At 34.8% G+C, this 18,402-nt stretch overlaps 2 protein-coding genes across 3 annotated transcripts; one reads left to right on the top strand and one right to left on the bottom strand.

Moving 5' to 3' along the window:
• Positions 1-11,379: 11,379 nt before the first annotated feature.
• On the bottom strand, positions 11,380-15,626 carry LOC123681348 (ADP-ribosylation factor 1). 2 transcript variants are annotated; one of them, XM_045619706.1, is made up of 4 exons: positions 15,489-15,626; positions 14,909-15,075; positions 13,973-14,082; positions 11,380-12,695 (listed from the first exon to the last, which is right to left on the bottom strand). In XM_045619706.1, the coding sequence occupies exons 2-4, from the start codon at positions 15,054-15,056 to the stop codon at positions 12,405-12,407; spliced, it is 549 nt and encodes a 182-aa protein (XP_045475662.1). In that variant the 5' UTR covers positions 15,057-15,075; positions 15,489-15,626; the 3' UTR covers positions 11,380-12,404. The 2 variants fall into 2 exon arrangements, with proteins under 2 accessions (XP_045475662.1, XP_045475661.1); XM_045619705.1 differs by having other exon boundaries at positions 15,244-15,563.
• A 109-nt stretch (positions 15,627-15,735) lies between these two features.
• Positions 15,736-18,398, top strand: LOC123681347 (tRNA (cytosine(72)-C(5))-methyltransferase NSUN6). The gene is made up of 7 exons (XM_045619704.1): positions 15,736-15,877; positions 15,944-16,069; positions 16,131-16,317; positions 16,445-16,601; positions 16,834-17,041; positions 17,679-17,969; positions 18,091-18,398. Exons 1-7 carry the CDS (start codon positions 15,782-15,784, stop codon positions 18,349-18,351), a joined length of 1,326 nt encoding a protein of 441 aa, XP_045475660.1. The 5' UTR covers positions 15,736-15,781; the 3' UTR covers positions 18,352-18,398.
• The last annotated feature ends 4 nt before the right edge of the window (positions 18,399-18,402 follow it).

Here is an 18,402-nt window from a genome sequence, read left to right as displayed (position 1 = left end):
TGTACGGTTTTTTTGGTCTCCTGTGAAATTGTTCAAAATGGACTTAGCAGATTTACACTCTTAGCCGACGATATGTTAAAGTGAAAAGGATCGATCTTTGTATATTTTAATTTTATTGAATTTGTGAAAACCTGGGTAGAAGTTGTTGTCAAATAAGCCAAGCCACCCCTAAAAATCAGTCTCAGGGGCAATTGTAACGTTACACATATTACATACGATATATTAATTGCAGCTCTTAACAGTTCGTTTTCTGTCTCTTGTTGTAGAGATCATAAAATATATAATGGAGAAAGATCATTGTCTTAAACCCCAATATGCAAATTTTCAGCTCAAAATTATGATTAGTTTTCCATAAACGTCTAATAGGCCTTTCCGGTGAATCACCCTGTATCACTTCAATCTATACTTCAAGGACACCCTATAGATCACTGATTAACTGATTTGAAATGTAAATATCCACAAACCCGTCGTCTGCAAGTAGGAAATATCATGGAGCCTTGGTGGCGCAACAAACGAAACGGAAAATGAAAAACGCTCTTAACCAGCAATCAGCACCGATAGTTTATCGTTCCACCTCTAGTGCGAAGACTTTTTTTCCGGAATTCTGTCTCATATCTTCCTCGAAAGCGACAGTCGCATAACGTCATTCACCTACCCGAGCCCCTGTTTTTCGAACGACGTCGAGCGATTAAAATGCTCGGTGACTTCCTGACCACCTCTTGAAAATATCCGTGTTCATATCTATTTATATCTTTGCTACATGATCACCCAATGTTTTCCGCCCATTGATATTCAGCTACCTTTGTTTGCGGTTTTGATCGCGGTTGGCCTTTATCGGTATATTGGGACTATAATGTTCTATGGTAGGACGATCCGTCTTGTTAATATGTGGTAGGATGATTGTTTGGTGCTCGTTTTGACGGATGGTAGGTTATCAACGGTAAACATGGGATAGTACATAATGAGGGTTTTTTTATTTAATTATAGAATATACGGAGTGTTTCCAAATTAGACATGAACCTTGAAGGAGGTGTTAGTATCACCCATTTGCTGTCGATTGAGCCATACTTATTGATAACCGAAAATCAACAGTTTCCGAGATATTTGAGTTTTTGTATTTTTTAAAGAATTTCTCACCCCATTTCATTTTTCGTCCACATAAAACATTGACCAAGTTTGATTTAAATGTTGTATTATTTTCATCAGAAAAGTATATGATATGTATGAACAAAGAAAAACTACTCTGTTTTATTAGGCCAATTGAAAGTTTCCTGGTGTGATGCAAAGATGGCGGTGCTAGTATTAAATCCATATTATTTTTAGTTAGTACCTACCAAAGATTAGGGTAATCTTTGGTACCTACCTTCAAACGATACGTGTCAAAATTTGACTGCAGTCCGACCATTAGTTTGTGAGATATTGCGTTGTGAGTGTAGCTACTTTTGTTATTCGAAAAAAGATCGAAAAAAATAATTTCGTGTGCTGATAAAATATTGCTTTATGAAGGGAAAAAATACAGTTGAAGCAAAATCTTGGCTTGATGAAGAGTTTCCGGGGTCTGCACCTGGAAAATCAACCATCATTGATTGGTATGCTAAGTTTAAACGTGGTGAAATGAGCACCGATGACGGCGAACGCAGTGGACGCCCAAAAGAGGCTGTCACCGACGAAAAAATCAAAAAAGTTCAAAAAATAATTTTGAATGACCGTGAAGTGAAGTTGATCGAGATAGTAGGCATTGTGAAGATATCATTTGAACGTGTACATATCATTCACGAATATTGTACATGAGAAAGCTGTGTGCAAAATAGGTGCCGCACGAGCTTACAATCGTTCAAAAGCAACAACGTGTTAATGATCCTGAGCAGTGTTTGAAGCTGTTTGAGTTCAATAAACCTGAATATTTGCGTCGATATGTGACAATGGATGAAACATGGCTCCATCATTTCAATCCGGAGTCCAATCGACAGTCAGCTGAGTGGACTGAACCGAATCCAGAGGGAGAAAAAACACAACAATCAGCTGGCAAGGTTCTAGCATTAGTATCCTGGGATGCGCAAGGTATAATAATATTCATTGATTACTTCCAAAAGGGCCAGACCATCAACAGCGATCATTATATAGCGTTATTGGATCGTTTAAAGGATGAAATCTTTAAAAAAACGGCGAAATTTGAAGAAAAAAAGGTGCCGTTTCATCAAGACAATGCGCCGTGTCACAAATCAATGAAAACAAAGGCAAAATTGCATGAATTGAGCTCCGAATTGTTCTGCATCCACCGTATTCGCCAGATCTGGCCTCCAGCAACTTTTTCCTGTTCTCAAACCTCGAAAGAATGCTCGCTGGAAAGAAATTTAGCGCCAATAAAGAAGTAATCCCGAAACTGTCGTCTATTTTGAAGCGAAAGACAAATTGTACTTCAAAAATGGTATCGAGAAGTTGGAAGATCGCTATAATCGCTGTATCGCCCTCGAAGTCAACTATGTTGAATAATAAAATCGAATTTTGCCGAAAAAATGTGATAATTACTATGGTAGACCGGGGACTTTTCAATTTGCCTGTTATTCAAGACCTATAGTGACATGTGACATGTCAAAAAATAATAAGCAGTGTTGCCATTGTAACCATTTCAAATTGTTTTATTCCTATTGTAAAACCCTATATTAGGAAAATCATGAGATCTACAACCCAAACAAGGACATTCATACCAAATTATCTTCGCGACCAAACTCATACTGTTTTCGGTGTACTCGAAAACCAAATACGAAACGCCCTGTAACCTAATCGGGCCCCCTTTCGCTTTCATTGACGAAAACAACATTACGCATCCAAAATGAATTCGTGCGTTTCCACCGCGCGAACGACGCAATCGTCTACAGAAGAAACACTGGCATCTGTCAAGAGTATGGCCGATATCTTGAGGCGCCGCTCTTGCAGGCGCCGCGGAATCGATGACACTACCTAGTAGTAGTAGTGGAAGGCGCCATTCCCATAATTCTCACATAATTCAGCATTCGGCGTATTCCGCTCCTGGCGCCTTGTGCCCAGACGCGCCCATGCTGGATGGAGCCCAATTTTCAAAACATGTTTTTAACGCTTGTTTGCATTTGTGGGAATGTGTCGAACAACATATTCATGGTCAGAGTTGCTGCGTTCGTTCGAATCGGATATTGGCTGGTTAGGGATATATTTGTAGTTGTAGGTGATAAGGTAACCGCAACTAGGCGATAAAATAGGTATTTTCTTTCGAACTTGACAAGAATACATATTTCTCTATTTCAATATCGTAATGACTTCATTACAGTACCAAAAACAGTGCTGTAATGAGCTAATTACAGCATTGTTTTCAGTTATATTTTTCGTTTTGTGGTTGTCTACACTGACTTCCGATTCCATCAAATTTCAACAATATAATATAATTTGGATATAGTGAAATGATTCGCAACATTATTCGCAATTTCTCTCAATTCTGATAGTGTTAAATCGGTCGTTTACACCTTTTTGGGGACCCTGTGTATTTCCAAACATTTTGAGAATGTAGCTCTAATGGAGCTGTGTGAAAAAAATTCAAAATTTTCAGCTTTTAACCGTACCTAATAGAGCGTCGCGAAAATGGTGGATCACTCTGTATATATGATCGAGTTGGAATTTCACCTGTATATGAATAATAACAATTTTAAGTTTAATGCAAAATTCCTTGTAGATCGCCTCATCGCCCTCAACAGAACCATAGAAAATTAAAGTAGAATAAAACCTAATATTGTAGTGACGATAGATCCGGCAGAGAAATATCTATCTTTTATCATTACTTCAAGGGCACCCTATAGATCAATGATTATCCGCACTTATACATTTACATATACGAATACATAATTCTCTATTTCAATATCGTAATGAGTTCATTACAGCACTAAAAACAGTGATTTAATGAGCTCATTATAGCATTGTTTTCAGTTATATTTTTCGTTTTCGTGGTTGTCTATATACTGACTTCCGGTCCTATCAAATTTCAACACAAGTCGATATGACATAATTTGGATATAATGAAATGATTTACAACACTATTCTCAATATCTCTTAATTCTGGTGGTGTTGAATCGATTTCGTCAGACATAATTCACGAATTTAATGCGTAATTATAAATTGTTTCAAAATTCGAACGTACGATTCAAATTCAAATTCCGTAATCTGTCAAATTTTCGTAACAGTCACACCAACTGCCAAGATGCAATACATAGGAAGTCACTAGGATGTATAATCTGAACTTTTCATTGAATTTCGACAATATTTAATAAAACTTGACTGAAATAGAGAAAATATTGTCTAATACTCGTTGCAGAAGGCAATTCCAATACCATACTCCTTCGTCGCCAGTTTTTGAATTTCGCATTCGTGTTGGAAGAGGAGCTAGTCTGCAATTTGTTTAAGATTATAGGTACTATTCCCAAAATTTTAACAAGCAATTGTTGTAAATATTAAAATTTTTGGGAATTAATTTTGTATCGTTTCAATTGGCAAGAATACGTTTAAGTACTAAATTGATCGATTAGAATTTCGTATTTAATGAAGAGGGAATACCAACACGTGACTGCTCAGTTCTAAATGAAATTATAGAATTTCCCTTTTACAGCCACCTTTTTTATGGGGTAACACAGCCTACTAACGGGATCTTTATGATAATTTGGATTTAGATTACTAGAAAATTGCTTGAATTTTTTTCTCGAAGTCGGTAGCAGATACCACAAAACTACAAGAAACCGAAAAGTGTAGTACTGAACCAAAGTTTCTTTTTTCATTCTTCTAAAATATCAGTGGTCCACCAGAAAAAAGTTCTGGAGGAAAAAAGAGAGCACTGTTCCAGAAAAAATAACACCGTTTAGAATCGCATTCAAATTGTCATATCACATGATGAAAACCTCAAATTGGAATATCTATGCCAAATTTGAGTTAAATATCTAATGAAGGTACGATACTATGAGAAAAATATCAACCTTCAAACACCCTGAAGCTAGAAAATACAGGGTGGCCATTTGAAAACGAAACAGACAAGATTACAGACGAAATAAAGTTTTTCGATAGAAATGCTCGGACAGGTCGATTTCTGTTTCGAGGGGGACAATAGCGTTTGCGGGTCCATGTTTATAGGACTTTTTTTCTTAAAATGATCCAAGGAATCTGTAATTCTCATTTGTACCTCCAATTTAAGACCAACCTGTATAAGACAAAAAACCTGCTTCCTCATCACCCCTTTCCAAACCCGTCATTCCCATCGAATTATAGACATTCCGGCGCTTTAAATTCATGCATAATCCCAAATATTTTCATCAATTAATTACCATTAGATGCCTACCTGCCTCGACTCATAATAACACAACGGCCGCGTGGAGGAAACAAAGTTTAGCCAGCGGCGCGAAACATGGTGACGTGTGGGCGTTGAAAAAACCGCCGTGCTAGCAGAGCCAGATGATGATTTATGTACATTTCGCGACCGACTCCGACCCGGGGTGTCGGGAAAGGTGCCCGAGTGGCCTTTGAGGTGTTCCGAGAACGTCAAATTTAACACCCTCCAATGCAAGATTATTTATGCTCATTTTTATTAATAATAAAGTGAGAACTTTCGCGCTTTTTTCTCCTTAGGTCTGAAAGAGAGGATGATTTGGATGTCGGGTATTATTGGACGGGACAGGATAGGCTTAGTGAATCAGCCGCATTCCAACGTATCAGTAGGGTTCTGAGAATTGGGAATTCTATGTAAAAAAAATTGATGAAGAGTTAGTAGTTTGTCCGTCTCAAATCTACCATGAAAATTCCATTTCATTGAGTTAATTCTTGTTAAAACTATGTATGTAGGTATAACTGAACGGTTGTCTAAGCAGATTCAGAATACGCCCGACATTTATTTTCAATCGACGCCCCATATAAACATATAAACCTGGCATATACATAGGCGTACAACTTTGCTTCCGCCGTTTTTTTTTCCGAAATTCGAGGCTTTATTGTAAAAAACCGGTTATAGATTTTATTTGTTTCTCATTTGTAAACGTCAGTTTCCAAAAACACAATATTAATCAAGAAAGTTTATTTTATCAAGTCACTAACTTGTAAAACTGACAGTTGACTTGCAAAATTTTTACAAGTTAGTTGTATTATTTACATTAGAAAATTTTGTTTTATCGTCATATATGTTGAAAATCATGGTACAATTGTTATTTCCAGTAACACAGATTTTTGATGATGAAAGTTGATACTGATGATGATGAACCATCTGTTGACTCAGAAACTGCTGAACTCGAGGACTGCAGATCATTTGTACTCTCCGTACAACCAAATAATTTGCTAGACATTTCGATTTTTTTGTTGACCGAATCATCTACATAACTCATCGCAATTTCGGTGCTCTTCCACCCTCCTGCACGCTTTAGTGCTAAAATATCTCCACCCGAATCCGCAACCATAGTGGCTTCAGTTCTGCGGAAAGAGTGGCCGGTGTATAAATCTGGGTCTTTCAAACCTAAATATTTCGCTATTTGCTTTGGGATACCACCAATAGTGTGCTGGCCAGCATTAAGGGAAATGCACTTTCCATGTCGGTATGTCACATCGACAACATCCAAAAATCCCAAATATTGTTACAATTTTCGCCAGCAACCACTGGTCATCAGGAGCATGTAAAAGAAATTGTTCAGCATCTTCTTTACTTAATACCTTGGCCTTTTTTGGCGTATAACGCTCATTTTTTCGTTTCAGAAACGCTATTACCTTTTGAAATCTGCAAATGACAACTAAACGTCATATTTTTCAATAAATTTTCAAAGGAAAACAAACCTGCGAACAGGTGCATTTTCTTTCATTTCCAAGCAGCTTTTCAGCATAGACCATTTCCCCCATAAAGTATTAGGGCTGAATCTAGCTGATAGTTGATTCAAGTAGACTAACAAAACATCTTCAGTTACCCCAATCACACTATTTTTGTTTTGCCACTTTTTGAAGTCGTCGTATTCTCGCTCGTACCTTGAAGCTGATTTTGCAGGTAATAAACTTGAAGCTACACTACTGGCTGCCTCAATAATTTCTTTTGGTACATTCATTCTCGTTTTCGCCAAAACAAATGTAAAGAAAAATAAACAGACATGTTCATGGCAACGCTTCCATAGCTTACATAGACTTATGTCTATGATAGCTTACGACACTTGAGACAAATTATTTAGTTTTTTTTGGAATTTATCTAGCCTTTTTACAAATGAGAAACAAATAAAATATAAAACAATACACGCGAGGTAACGGGTTTTACAGGCTCAAGGAGGTAACTGACTCGCCTGCGGCTCGTCAATTATATCCTCCATTCGCCAGTAAAAACCCTCTTACCTTGCTAGTAATGTTATATACTATATGATTCAAAGTATTGTCTATCATATTGAATCAATTTCACGGCATTCAGACATTTATTTTTCAATTCTGTAAAAAAGTACCTCCCCGAGCGGGACTCGAACATGCAACTTCCGAATTACTGGTCCGATGCTCTCGCCTTTGAGCTATCGAGGAAGTTGAAGATAGCTCAAAGGCGAGAGCATCGGACTGATAATTCGAAGGTTGCGGGTTCGAGTCCCGCTCGGGGAGATACTTTTTCGAAAATTGAAAAAATTGTCTGAATGCCGTGAAATTAATTTAATATGGTAATATACAGACGTTAAAACCATTGTTTATGTATTGTCTACTGTTGGCCACTACTTATTTCTCCCATCTTTCGGGCAGCGTACGAATCCTGCGTTGACAAAACTGGTCATCTTTTGAAGCGATCCACGAATCGATCCATTTTTTTACTACTTCATCCTGGTCAGCCAGGACGTGTGCCATTGATCGAAACAAATGATAGTCCGAGGAAGCAACGTCTGAAGAATACTTTCCATTTCAACTTGTCCAAGTATGTCTTGACCACTTTCGCAACATGATGTCGAGAATTGTCATGCTGTAAAATCACTTTATCATGTCTCTCGTTGTATTGCGGTCATTTTTCTTTCAATGCTCGGCTCAAACGCATTAATTGTGCTCGATAACGATCGCCCGTGATTGTTTCAGTCGGTTTCAACAACTCATAATACACTACGCCGAGCTGGTCCCTCCAAATACTGAGCATGACCTTGGGACCATGAATATTCGGTATGGCCGTCGACGTGAAAATATAGCCGGGATATCTCCATGATTTTCTGCGCTTGAGATTATCGTAATGAACCCATTTTTCGTATCCAGTCATAATGCGAAGCAGAAATCCCTTCCATATTTCCTTGGAAGCAGCTGTTCACAAGCAAACAAACACCGTTCAACATATCTCGGATTCAACTCGTACGAAATCCAATTTCTTCGTTTCTGAATCATTCCCATGACTTTCAGGCATTTCGAAATTTTTTGTTGCGTCATTTCCAATGATTCTGCCAATTCTTGTTACGTTTGACACGAGTCTTGATTAAGTAATGCCTCCAATTCTGCATCTTCGAAAACCTTCTCTCTTCCACCGTCATTCTCTGGTCTTCGACGTCAAAATCACCGATTTTGATGCGTTGAAACCACTCTCAGCACGTTCTTTCACTAATAGCGGCCTCACCCTAGGTATTTGAGAGTATTCGATGAGCCTCAGCCGCAGATTTCTTCAAATTAAAGCAGAAAATTGAAACCTCCCGCAAATAACGAGAATTGGCTCGTAGCTGACATGTTTAATCGAGAATAACTTCATGATACAGACACAAATCGACTAACATTTCGATGGCGTGATATTAAGAAACTCACTTTGCTCACCGAAGGGGATCCGCCCCTTGGACCCCGTCACTATGCCGGTAGATCCCTCACTGGATTTTCGTCAAGAAAAAGAATTTCTTTTCAGGATCGTGAGCTGATTTCAGGCGATCCACTCGGTATGATCGTTTGATCCTAAGAGGGGTACTCCATATGACTTTTTTTCCTAGGACCTACCATTTGGCCCTGCCCACATGAAAATATTTGATGCAAATAACTTTTCATGATGAGAAAATGGTTGAAAGAAAGAATATCAAAATTTCTATCATTAAAGAAAACATCACACCTCACATATCGAGATAATAACTAATCAAATATGAGATTGTGGCCCTCAGAATTTTTCGTCGTGGTATACTCTCAAATTACCCACAAATGAATGAGACTTGAATGTCAAAATAATCCGCAACACCCCGTATACCGCGAGGAAAATCTAAGGTTTGGAAGTTTTCCTGGGGCTTCGAGACGATTTCGAGGGGGGTCTCATTCTTGTCATTTTTGCTCTAGCTAGAATCAATATGGTCCCGTTTAGGCTGTGATTTTGTATACCTACATACCTGGATTCTTAGCGGAAGCGCTATATCTATATAAGACTCGCTCTGCTCGCTGAAGGGGCTCCGCCCCTTGGATCCTGTCACTATGCCGGTAGATCACTGGGATCACAAAGGATCAATAAATATGTTATTATTTTTAAACGTATCCCCCGAGAAGTTCTAATTTATGCAAGCCCAACAAGCACCTTATATTTGAAAAGAAGCTGAAATTATACTATGAAATCATTTATGTCCTAGTCCAAATACCCATTTTAAATTTCATTGAAATCAGACCAGTAGAACACAAAATCTTGAAGTTCCAGGAATTATCTAATTTTCATATTAATGAGGTACATATACACATATTCCGAAAGAGCTTGAATCTTTTGGAAACACTTATGACCCAACCCGATGAACCATACCGAATCCCATCAATAAAGAACAATTAAAAAGAAATATTTCGAGGTTCAAGGAATATCACGTTTGCGAATCATTTGAATACCCATAATCTATACCAAATTTCATCAATTTTGGACAGCAGAACGCAACAGAAGGGATACCCTTTTTGCGCTTGGCATATCCAACTTACGCATAGCGAATTTTATAAAAATCGAGTAAGAATTATAAAAGTTAAGATTATTATAAGGATTTGTAGACACGAAATCGGAGATCAATGATTCTAAAAGTGATCACAGTATGCTTCCTTGGTGGACTAGGAAGTAATATGCTCTTTAAGCATATAGGACAATTATCACTACAACTCATAAAATAATACCTGTGTTTTTTTTAGCAACCTATAACTCATCAAGCATATCGGCCGTTCAAATATATATACACCACCCAGTGCCGTCGCTAACAGAACTACCCCTCGATTTGAATGAGATGTATATCAGATTCCATAATATTGTAAATCTGTCAATAGATAAAAGCCACCAATAAGTCCAATTAAACTTTAAATCCATTTTCAATTCGTTTTATTCTTTTATGAAACTGTACCCGAAACTGTACCGACTGATCCCTGAGCAATCTCTGGTTCACTTTAGTATTTTGGATTGCATACACAACGTTTCATTCCATAAACCATTTGAGTAAATTATTATTTGTTGAATTCAAGCGATCAGGCCGCTTCTGAAATTTACTTATGCCCGCCACTCACGAAGCGTTTCTTCAAGCGTTTGGTAGCAAGCGTCGAAGAGATTCCAGTCAGACAGCTCGGGATACGGCCGTACGACTGTAAATCAGAGTATGAACTTGACTGCCCGACTGGAATCTCTTCGACGCTTGCTACCAAACGCTTGAAGAAACGCTTCGTGAGTGGCGGGCATAAGGCATTCATGGTTTTGAAGTTCTTCACTTTAATATGAAATAGATTTCCAAAATTTCATTTGAACTATTAATCCTTCACTCGAAATCAATTCTTAGATTTATCAACGCAATTTTTTTAATGAATTCACTATTTCATGAAACAAATAGATATGATTGGAGATTATAGTAATAAACTGAAGAAAACCTTTCTCTCACACGAACCAGCAAGTGAAGTATGGAATTACAATAATAATTTTTAAATTGAAGAGGCAACGTACTATTGATAAACTACTTCAATAAAGAATTTACAAGAGATTTCGTGACACAAGTGTTCATCATTTGCACTCATTTTTCCTGAGTATAATAAAGCCACAAAAAGCTACTCGAGTTGAAAATTTGAAGGAAAATGTACGAACCAGTAGTTACAAATCTGAATAATTAATTCAAATTTTCAATAATCAAATCAATATGAATTAAATATTCATAAAATAGTGAAGCAAAAAAATACTGAACTTTAAAAAACTAAAAGCAGTTACTGGAATTGGTATAATTTTAGTAATAAGTAATAATGTAGGTAAAAAAAGTGCAAGTTCTGAATTATATTACTGTTTATTTGAGGAGTACCTGCCCAAGAGTTCATGGCAATCAATGTTACTTATTTGCTGAATAATTTGCATCAGTAGAACTCTTCTTTGAAGGAAAGTATATCCAATGGTAATAAGATTCATTAAGGTGTTTTTCAATGAAGAATGATAAGTCTCGAATACAATTTAATTATGCATAATATAAATTATCGACAATAATTTTAATAGTATATCCATTTGAAATACAGCATGATAAACGGGAATGTCAACGAAACTGATTCAGCCGAAAAAATACAATTCATTTTTTTTTTCAATAAATTACTCCATCAACATATGCCAATATTTGTGAGTAATCGAAAATTCAAAATGAAGACAAACTACCAAAAATTGTTCAAATTTTTAAATAATTTTAATTCCAATTCGAACAACGAGATAATCTTACATTGAGCTAAGCTCTTTGCTGGGCATAACTCCATACATAATTGTTATAAATAACTCCTTCAAAGATGTCAATGTGTTAAAAAAAATTATATCCTGGTTCTTCAACAGTTTCAAAAGTCCATACCCTAAAATGCTGAAAGTGAAATGAAATGGTGGAAACACAGGATTTCCCTATTGATCTGAGGTTATGTAAACCTGACCAGTTTGAAGTCTAATACAAAATATTCACACTAGGTTGAATTACATTTTCCTCTGATTTTAAAATAATTAAGGCTAAATCGAATCTAATCTATCGTTTCCTAGCTCCAACAGAAACCAATAGAGTTATTTAGAATCAAAAATGTACGTTAACTTGCCCATCAGTAAAAAAATCAGGGAACCTACCATATGTTACAGACATACCTTTTCAATCATTTTTATTAATACAAATAGAGACTGTACAAGTGTCTTATACAAAACCTAAGATGTACAACGTAAATCTGCATTACCAAAATAAATATAAAATACGATAGTGAATAAAACTAAAGTTAATCTAAGCATACTGTTTGACCACATACACATGCACTAAAATTAATGAAAAAAAAAAAGGCCTAACTATAATGTTAATAATTTTATTGACCGAGGATAGTATGTTGGCAAACAGTAAGGAGACAACAGGTGATTGGTTTGAGGAGAACAGTCGAATTGCAACATATGGTAAAGTAACACTTAAGTCTGATACACAATCACATTAGTGTGATTGAAATAAAACACTGTACTAATGGTGGGCATTCTTGAGCTGATTGGAGAGCCAATCTAGACCTTCGTAGAGCCCATCTCCGCTGGTTGCACAAGTCGCTTGAATGTACCAGTTGCGATTTCTCAAAGAATGGAGACCCAGTTTGTCAGTTATTTCCGCTGCGTTCATTGCGTTTGGCAAATCTTGTTTGTTAGCAAATATAAGTAATACAGCATCTCTGAGTTCGTCTTCTGCTAACATGCGCATCAATTCGTCTTTAGCTTCACCAATACGCTCTCTATCGTTGCTATCAACTACGAAAATTAGGCCCTGTAGAACAAATACACTGCGTTAGAAAACATTTTCAACTGAAAAACTAAATATCTCACTATGAAAGAAACCGAAAAATATAGGAATTCTGACAGATTTTTTTGTTGAGTCGAGTGTTATATACAAATGGATTGTTTTCAGTATTGATTCAATCATTTTTTTGGGGCAGATCATTTTGATTACTTATTATTATAATAATCTAATTGAGGTTAGAATTCGATGTTTCAATTTTCAATTATCTGGCTACAGAAAAATCAATCTGTTCAAATTAACAAAATAGCATATTTTTATTGTAGAAATTATCAAAATTCACAGAGAAATACTAAATGCAGATAAAACATATCGTCGGCTAAGAGTGTGAATCTGCTATGTCCATAATGAACAATTTTACAGGAGACCAAAAAAACCGTACAGTAAGTGTTATAATAATAATAAGAGAGGTTATTCATGAAAATACATTCAATAGAGTTTATTGCATGTATTTTTATGAATAAACTCTCTTATTATTATTATAACACTTACTGTACGGTTTTTTTGGTCTCCTGTAAAATTGTTCATTATGGACATAGCAGATTTACACTCTTAGCCGACGATATTGTGATCACCACTTATTAACTTTTGTTTATCACTTGTTAATAGGACTGCATTATAAGAGTGATTTTTAGTAAATAAATCTAAAAATCATTATATCAAAATGTACAGATCGTTCTTGTCCAATCTATGAGAATATCAAAAAATAGGAACATTTTTTCATATCATCAAATTCCATATTGTTGAAATTGTAATACAGACTAAATGTTCCTTGAAAGAATATTAAAAAACTCAAATTAAAGAAATATTATATTTCAAAACCTGAAAAATCTGTTAATATTGAAGACTCACTTGTATTGATTTGAAAATAATCAGTTCGAATATTAGATACTCATTTCAAGAATAATTTTCAATATAGAAGATATCAAGCTAATAACCAAGATAACAATTCTGATAGCTAACCTATATTTTGGAAAGTTTTTGAGGAAAATCAAAAGAGAATACTAATGTGTTCAAAACTAAATTTTATATGATGAATCATATTGAAATACATCTTAGAATTGGTGAAGTGCGACTCGAATGCTATTTCTATTCTTTATTATTTTTTTTAGTTTGACATCACCAAATAATCATTACTTATTCTAATATATTTATACAAGTTGATTTCAATAAGCAATTGATTAATTGCAATTTATGAATGAATATCAATTATTTTAGTGGTCAATGGAAATTGCAATTTTTTTTACCTGTGTGTTTTGGAAGTAGTGTCTCCACAATGGCCTAATTTTGTCTTGGCCACCAACATCCCATACAGTAAAACTAATGTTCTTATATTCTACAGTTTCAACATTGAACCCTGAAAAAATAGAGAAGTTGAAGGCTAATTCTTGATGAAACCCAAAGAAACATAAAAAAATTGAATAATTTTTTACTACTAACAATAAAATTTCTTTCAGCAGTTTGTATCATAATAATATCTACTATTTATAAGAAAGCTTAAAGTCCTTCCAAATATGAAAGACAATATCAACAACAAAATTTACACAAAATTTCATTGTACCTGTTGTTGGTCCAGTATGACTAATAATTCCTTTAGAAGGTGAATAAATTTAATTGTGGTTTGTTGGTTTGCTTACATAAGGAATATTACCGAGAAAATACACATCTTATGACAAAGAGTGAATATGTGGAAAATCACATATAGAAGTTAAATTTTCTTTACTTCCTTCAACATAAATTATCATCAGCTGTGATTAACTTTTCCAAATCGTTCACATGAAAAACTCTTCAAATAAAAATTTATGAGATTGATTAAATATATATTTTTTCTAATTTTTATCGAGTATAACCAAGATTTGAAGATTTAAAAAAATTACATTTAGTTCTTTACATTCTACATTCATGTATATCAAAAAACAGATTTGAAAGAAAAATGGTTAATCACATAAAAATGATGATGTGTCAAAAATTCTAATAAGATTTCAAGTACAAAACTTTCATAAATAAAATGAGCATTATACACAATTGAAAACTGATATTGGTGTTGAATTAAAAAAAGCACACCTATTCAGCAGTAAATTGAAAAATATTAATGCATTTTATACAAGATGGATGAATTCCTATTAGAAATTTTCATTTGATATAGCTCATAAACAGGAAAATAGTCAAACAATAAAACTTACCGATAGTGGGGATTGTAGTAACAATTTCTCCTAATTTAAGTTTATATAAAATTGTGGTTTTACCAGCAGCATCCAAACCAACCATCAATATTCTCATTTCCTTCTTCCCAAAGAGACCTTTAAATAAATTCGCAAATACATTGCCCATTTTAACAGTATTAAGTTTCCTGAAAATTGAAAAGCATATTAGATTTTTCCAAGAAGAATCATTTATCGTAATGCTCCATTAAACAAAGGAACTTAAAATCTCATAAAACGGTGTGAGGTTACTATTCAATGTATTCTACTGACATATTGATTTAATATTTGAGTAAACTGACATCACCATCTCATACCTTAAGAATCGAAATTGATCTAAATAGTTAATTTCCTAATTCCTCCCAATTATTTGGAAGCAGAAGAATGGAATTAAACCGAAGCGAAACGAGGAAATATGATGAAAATTAGGAAGCCGACACGTCTTGTCAGTTAACGTGTACTTTGTTGATGATTGAGCAGTTTTCCTATGAATCACCACAATATAAGATCACACTAATTCGTGCAACATTTTGTGCGTTTCTTTTGCATATTTTTTACATACCCTTTTATAATAACACACTATAATAAAAGAAAAATGCACACATCCACTAAACCTCCCAAAATCTTGTCGAATGTCAATATGGCGGAAACAGAAGGAGAATTTGTACTTCGTGCCACGTCTTGACAGTATAGAATTCCAATTGGTTCGGCAGGATCACGTGAGTCAAAAGTAGTTCGAAATGCCTGTGTGGTTAACCTGAAAATGATCAATCAGCTGGAATACTTTTATTCTTCAGCAACTGAAATCCACGTTTTTCTTCGAAATGAGAAGTTGTCAATGAGTAATAGAAGAATATGTTGTACCCAGACTCCCCATTTACTGAAAAACTTGATACAAAGTTGGTGTACGAAATAGAAAATGATTCATCACATTCGTCATCTGTTGATTTGGTACGTTTTCTTATTAGTTTTCTATGTTTGTCGCTGTTCTATGTTTTAACTGGCGGTAATTTTTAGGATTCAAAATTTAAGGAAACTTTCAAATGGCTCTGCACAATTCCAAAAATGTCTTCCTTTCGAGTAAACAAGCTGAAATCTTCGAAAGAAACAATTTTAGAATCCCTTAAGCTGCATTTGATTTCGGTGAGTTTGTGGGATATTTGTTTCCAATTAAAATATATGTAACATAGGTATGTTATTTCAGGTCCCAAAGAAATCAAACATCTGTTGCAATATTTCAGATGAATTAGATGATACTCTGATTATCCATTTCACATCAAATAAACTGTCAAATAGTTATGTTAAGGAAGTAATAATCGATACTGACTGTGGGGCAGCAGTCCTTAGAGGTGCTCATATTTTTGCACCCGGTGTATTGGGAATGATGAGCAGTGGGTATTTTCTGAATATATCCAAAATTTAATTCAAGATAGAATTCAGTGTTTCACTTAAACAAAAATTACATGAGTATATAACAATGAAACTTTTTATATTCATTTTTTACCTATAACATTTCAGATTGTCAAAAGGGTGACCTAGTAAGCATTCATATAGATCTCATGAAAACATGTAAAAAAGGATTACAGAAAGAATTTACTGGATTGAAATTGCACATAGGGAATGGGGTTGTACAAATGCCAAGATCACAACTTTATGGAGCAGATTTGAATCCAAGGTAAATTTATAGACTTGAGTCTTAATACTAGTAATAAGTAAAGCATAGATATCCATTTTGGGTTTATAATGACCAATTAAATTTCAACAATTTTAACAATGAATCCAGTGACTTCGAATCATTATGAAAACATAAATATTATCAACAACACAAACACATCAATATTGGCAACATAAAATATTTGAATTAGATCTACTAGAGATTCGGTAATCTATTTTTCCATGGCTTGCAGAGGAATTGCTGTGGAGGTATCAGAAACCATATCTGGATGTCCGCAAATATCTGATGACCTTTTTCCTCCAGGAACTGTACTTCTTCAAAATTTACCTTCTGTTATATGTGTCCATACCCTTGATCCTCAGCCAAATGAAGTTATCTTGGACATGTGTGCAGCACCAGGTCACAAAACTACCCATATTGCAGCACTCATGAAAAATCAGGTAATTTTGTTTTATACAAAAAAAAACCTTGTAGCTTTATTTTATACTAGCTTCCCACCCCAGCGGTGCACATACTGTCAGGCAACCAAAAATACATCCTACGAAGTGTCAAATTATACTCTATGATTGTTTGCACTGTCGGAGGAAAGAGGAAAGCCTATTTTTTCGAAAATATTTTGCTGTATAAAACTTCTTTAATGGCAGTAATGAACACAAAAAAAAAGAACGATCCAATTTGGTGTAGTCCTTTGAACGTGATGTCCTTAAATAATAAGCATAGATCCTTTTTTATATATATAGATTATTATTATTTCATGATAATTTTTATTGAAGCAGAGCTTTGATTTAATTTAATATTATATTTCAATGTGTTGTATTTCAAAAAGGTAAAGACAGAGAAACTATATTTATTGATCTCGCAATCAAATGGCTATCAACCGCAGTCTTCCAGCCAGTTATATACAGTTTTATATCACATATTCAATTAGAAATTATTCAACAAATAACTATTGTTCTACTTTAGATAAAGACATTTTGCAATGAAAACACTCAATGGAATATTCATATTTCCAATATAACTCAATGCATAATTTAATTTGGGTGATATTTGGGACAATAATTGGTTTTGGCATTGCAGGGAACACTAATAGCTATTGATAAAACACCAGGCAAAATAAAAAATCTTGAAAGACATTGCTCAGTTTTCGATGCGAAAGTTCAAATCTTCCTAGCTGATTCCACAAAAATATTCTGTTCCACATCACTGAATAGATATTCAGAAGGTCCGCCTTTTGCAGCAGAGTCTTTTGATAGAATATTACTGGATGCCCCATGCAGTGCTCTTGGAAAACGACCACAGTTCAGAAATAATATCACCAATAAAGTGCTGAAGTCATATGTGGCTTTACAGAAAAAATTATTTTCCACAGTAAGTGTTATTCAATTGATTTTCTTGTCTTTAATGCCTTATATTTGAATTTGAAACAGCTCTACTTACTTATGTGATCTTAATTTCTTGTTAGTTGGTAACTTTTTTGTACTCATTTTAGGCGGTAAACCTCCTGAAACTGAACGGTGTTTTGGTTTACAGTACTTGTACAATAACACTGGGCGAAAATGAGGGCATTGTAGCTTGGGCACTGAATAAATTTGATTTGGAGTTGGTAAAATCGAAAGCTCATCTTGGTTCTCCAGGATTACAAGGAAGTTCTTTGAAGGCGGAAGAACTGCATTTGATCCAAAGATTTGGACCTGATACGGGAATTGACTCCATAGGGTTTTTTATTGCTTGTTTTAGAAAGAAACGATGATTAGGAGTAAGCATGTATAAATTTCAATAAAAAATCCAAATATTTTCATGA

This window comes from Harmonia axyridis, chromosome 5, assembly GCF_914767665.1.
Source record: "Harmonia axyridis chromosome 5, icHarAxyr1.1, whole genome shotgun sequence".
Taxonomy (NCBI): domain Eukaryota; kingdom Metazoa; phylum Arthropoda; class Insecta; order Coleoptera; family Coccinellidae; genus Harmonia; species Harmonia axyridis.
The sequence above is the reverse complement of the archived record's forward strand: the minus strand, read 5'-3'. Positions and strand labels throughout refer to the sequence as shown.

Excerpts from the sequence above, each read along its gene's own strand:
- LOC123681348 (XM_045619706.1), bottom strand. The coding sequence starts at position 15,056 with ATGGGCAATGTATTTGCGAATTTATTTAAAGGTCTCTTTGGGAAGAAG. Across the intron at positions 14,083-14,908 it reads TACTACAATCCCCACTATCG|GGTTCAATGTTGAAACTGTA; the intron begins GTAAGTTTTATT and ends CTATTTTTTCAG. Across the intron at positions 12,696-13,972 it reads ACTACTTCCAAAACACACAG|GGCCTAATTTTCGTAGTTGA; the intron begins GTAAAAAAAATT and ends TTTGTTCTACAG.
- LOC123681347 (XM_045619704.1), top strand. The coding sequence starts at position 15,782 with ATGTTGTACCCAGACTCCCCATTTACTGAAAAACTTGATACAAAGTTG. Across the intron at positions 16,318-16,444 it reads TGTATTGGGAATGATGAGCA|ATTGTCAAAAGGGTGACCTA; the intron begins GTGGGTATTTTC and ends ATAACATTTCAG. Across the intron at positions 17,042-17,678 it reads CAGCACTCATGAAAAATCAG|GGAACACTAATAGCTATTGA; the intron begins GTAATTTTGTTT and ends TTGGCATTGCAG.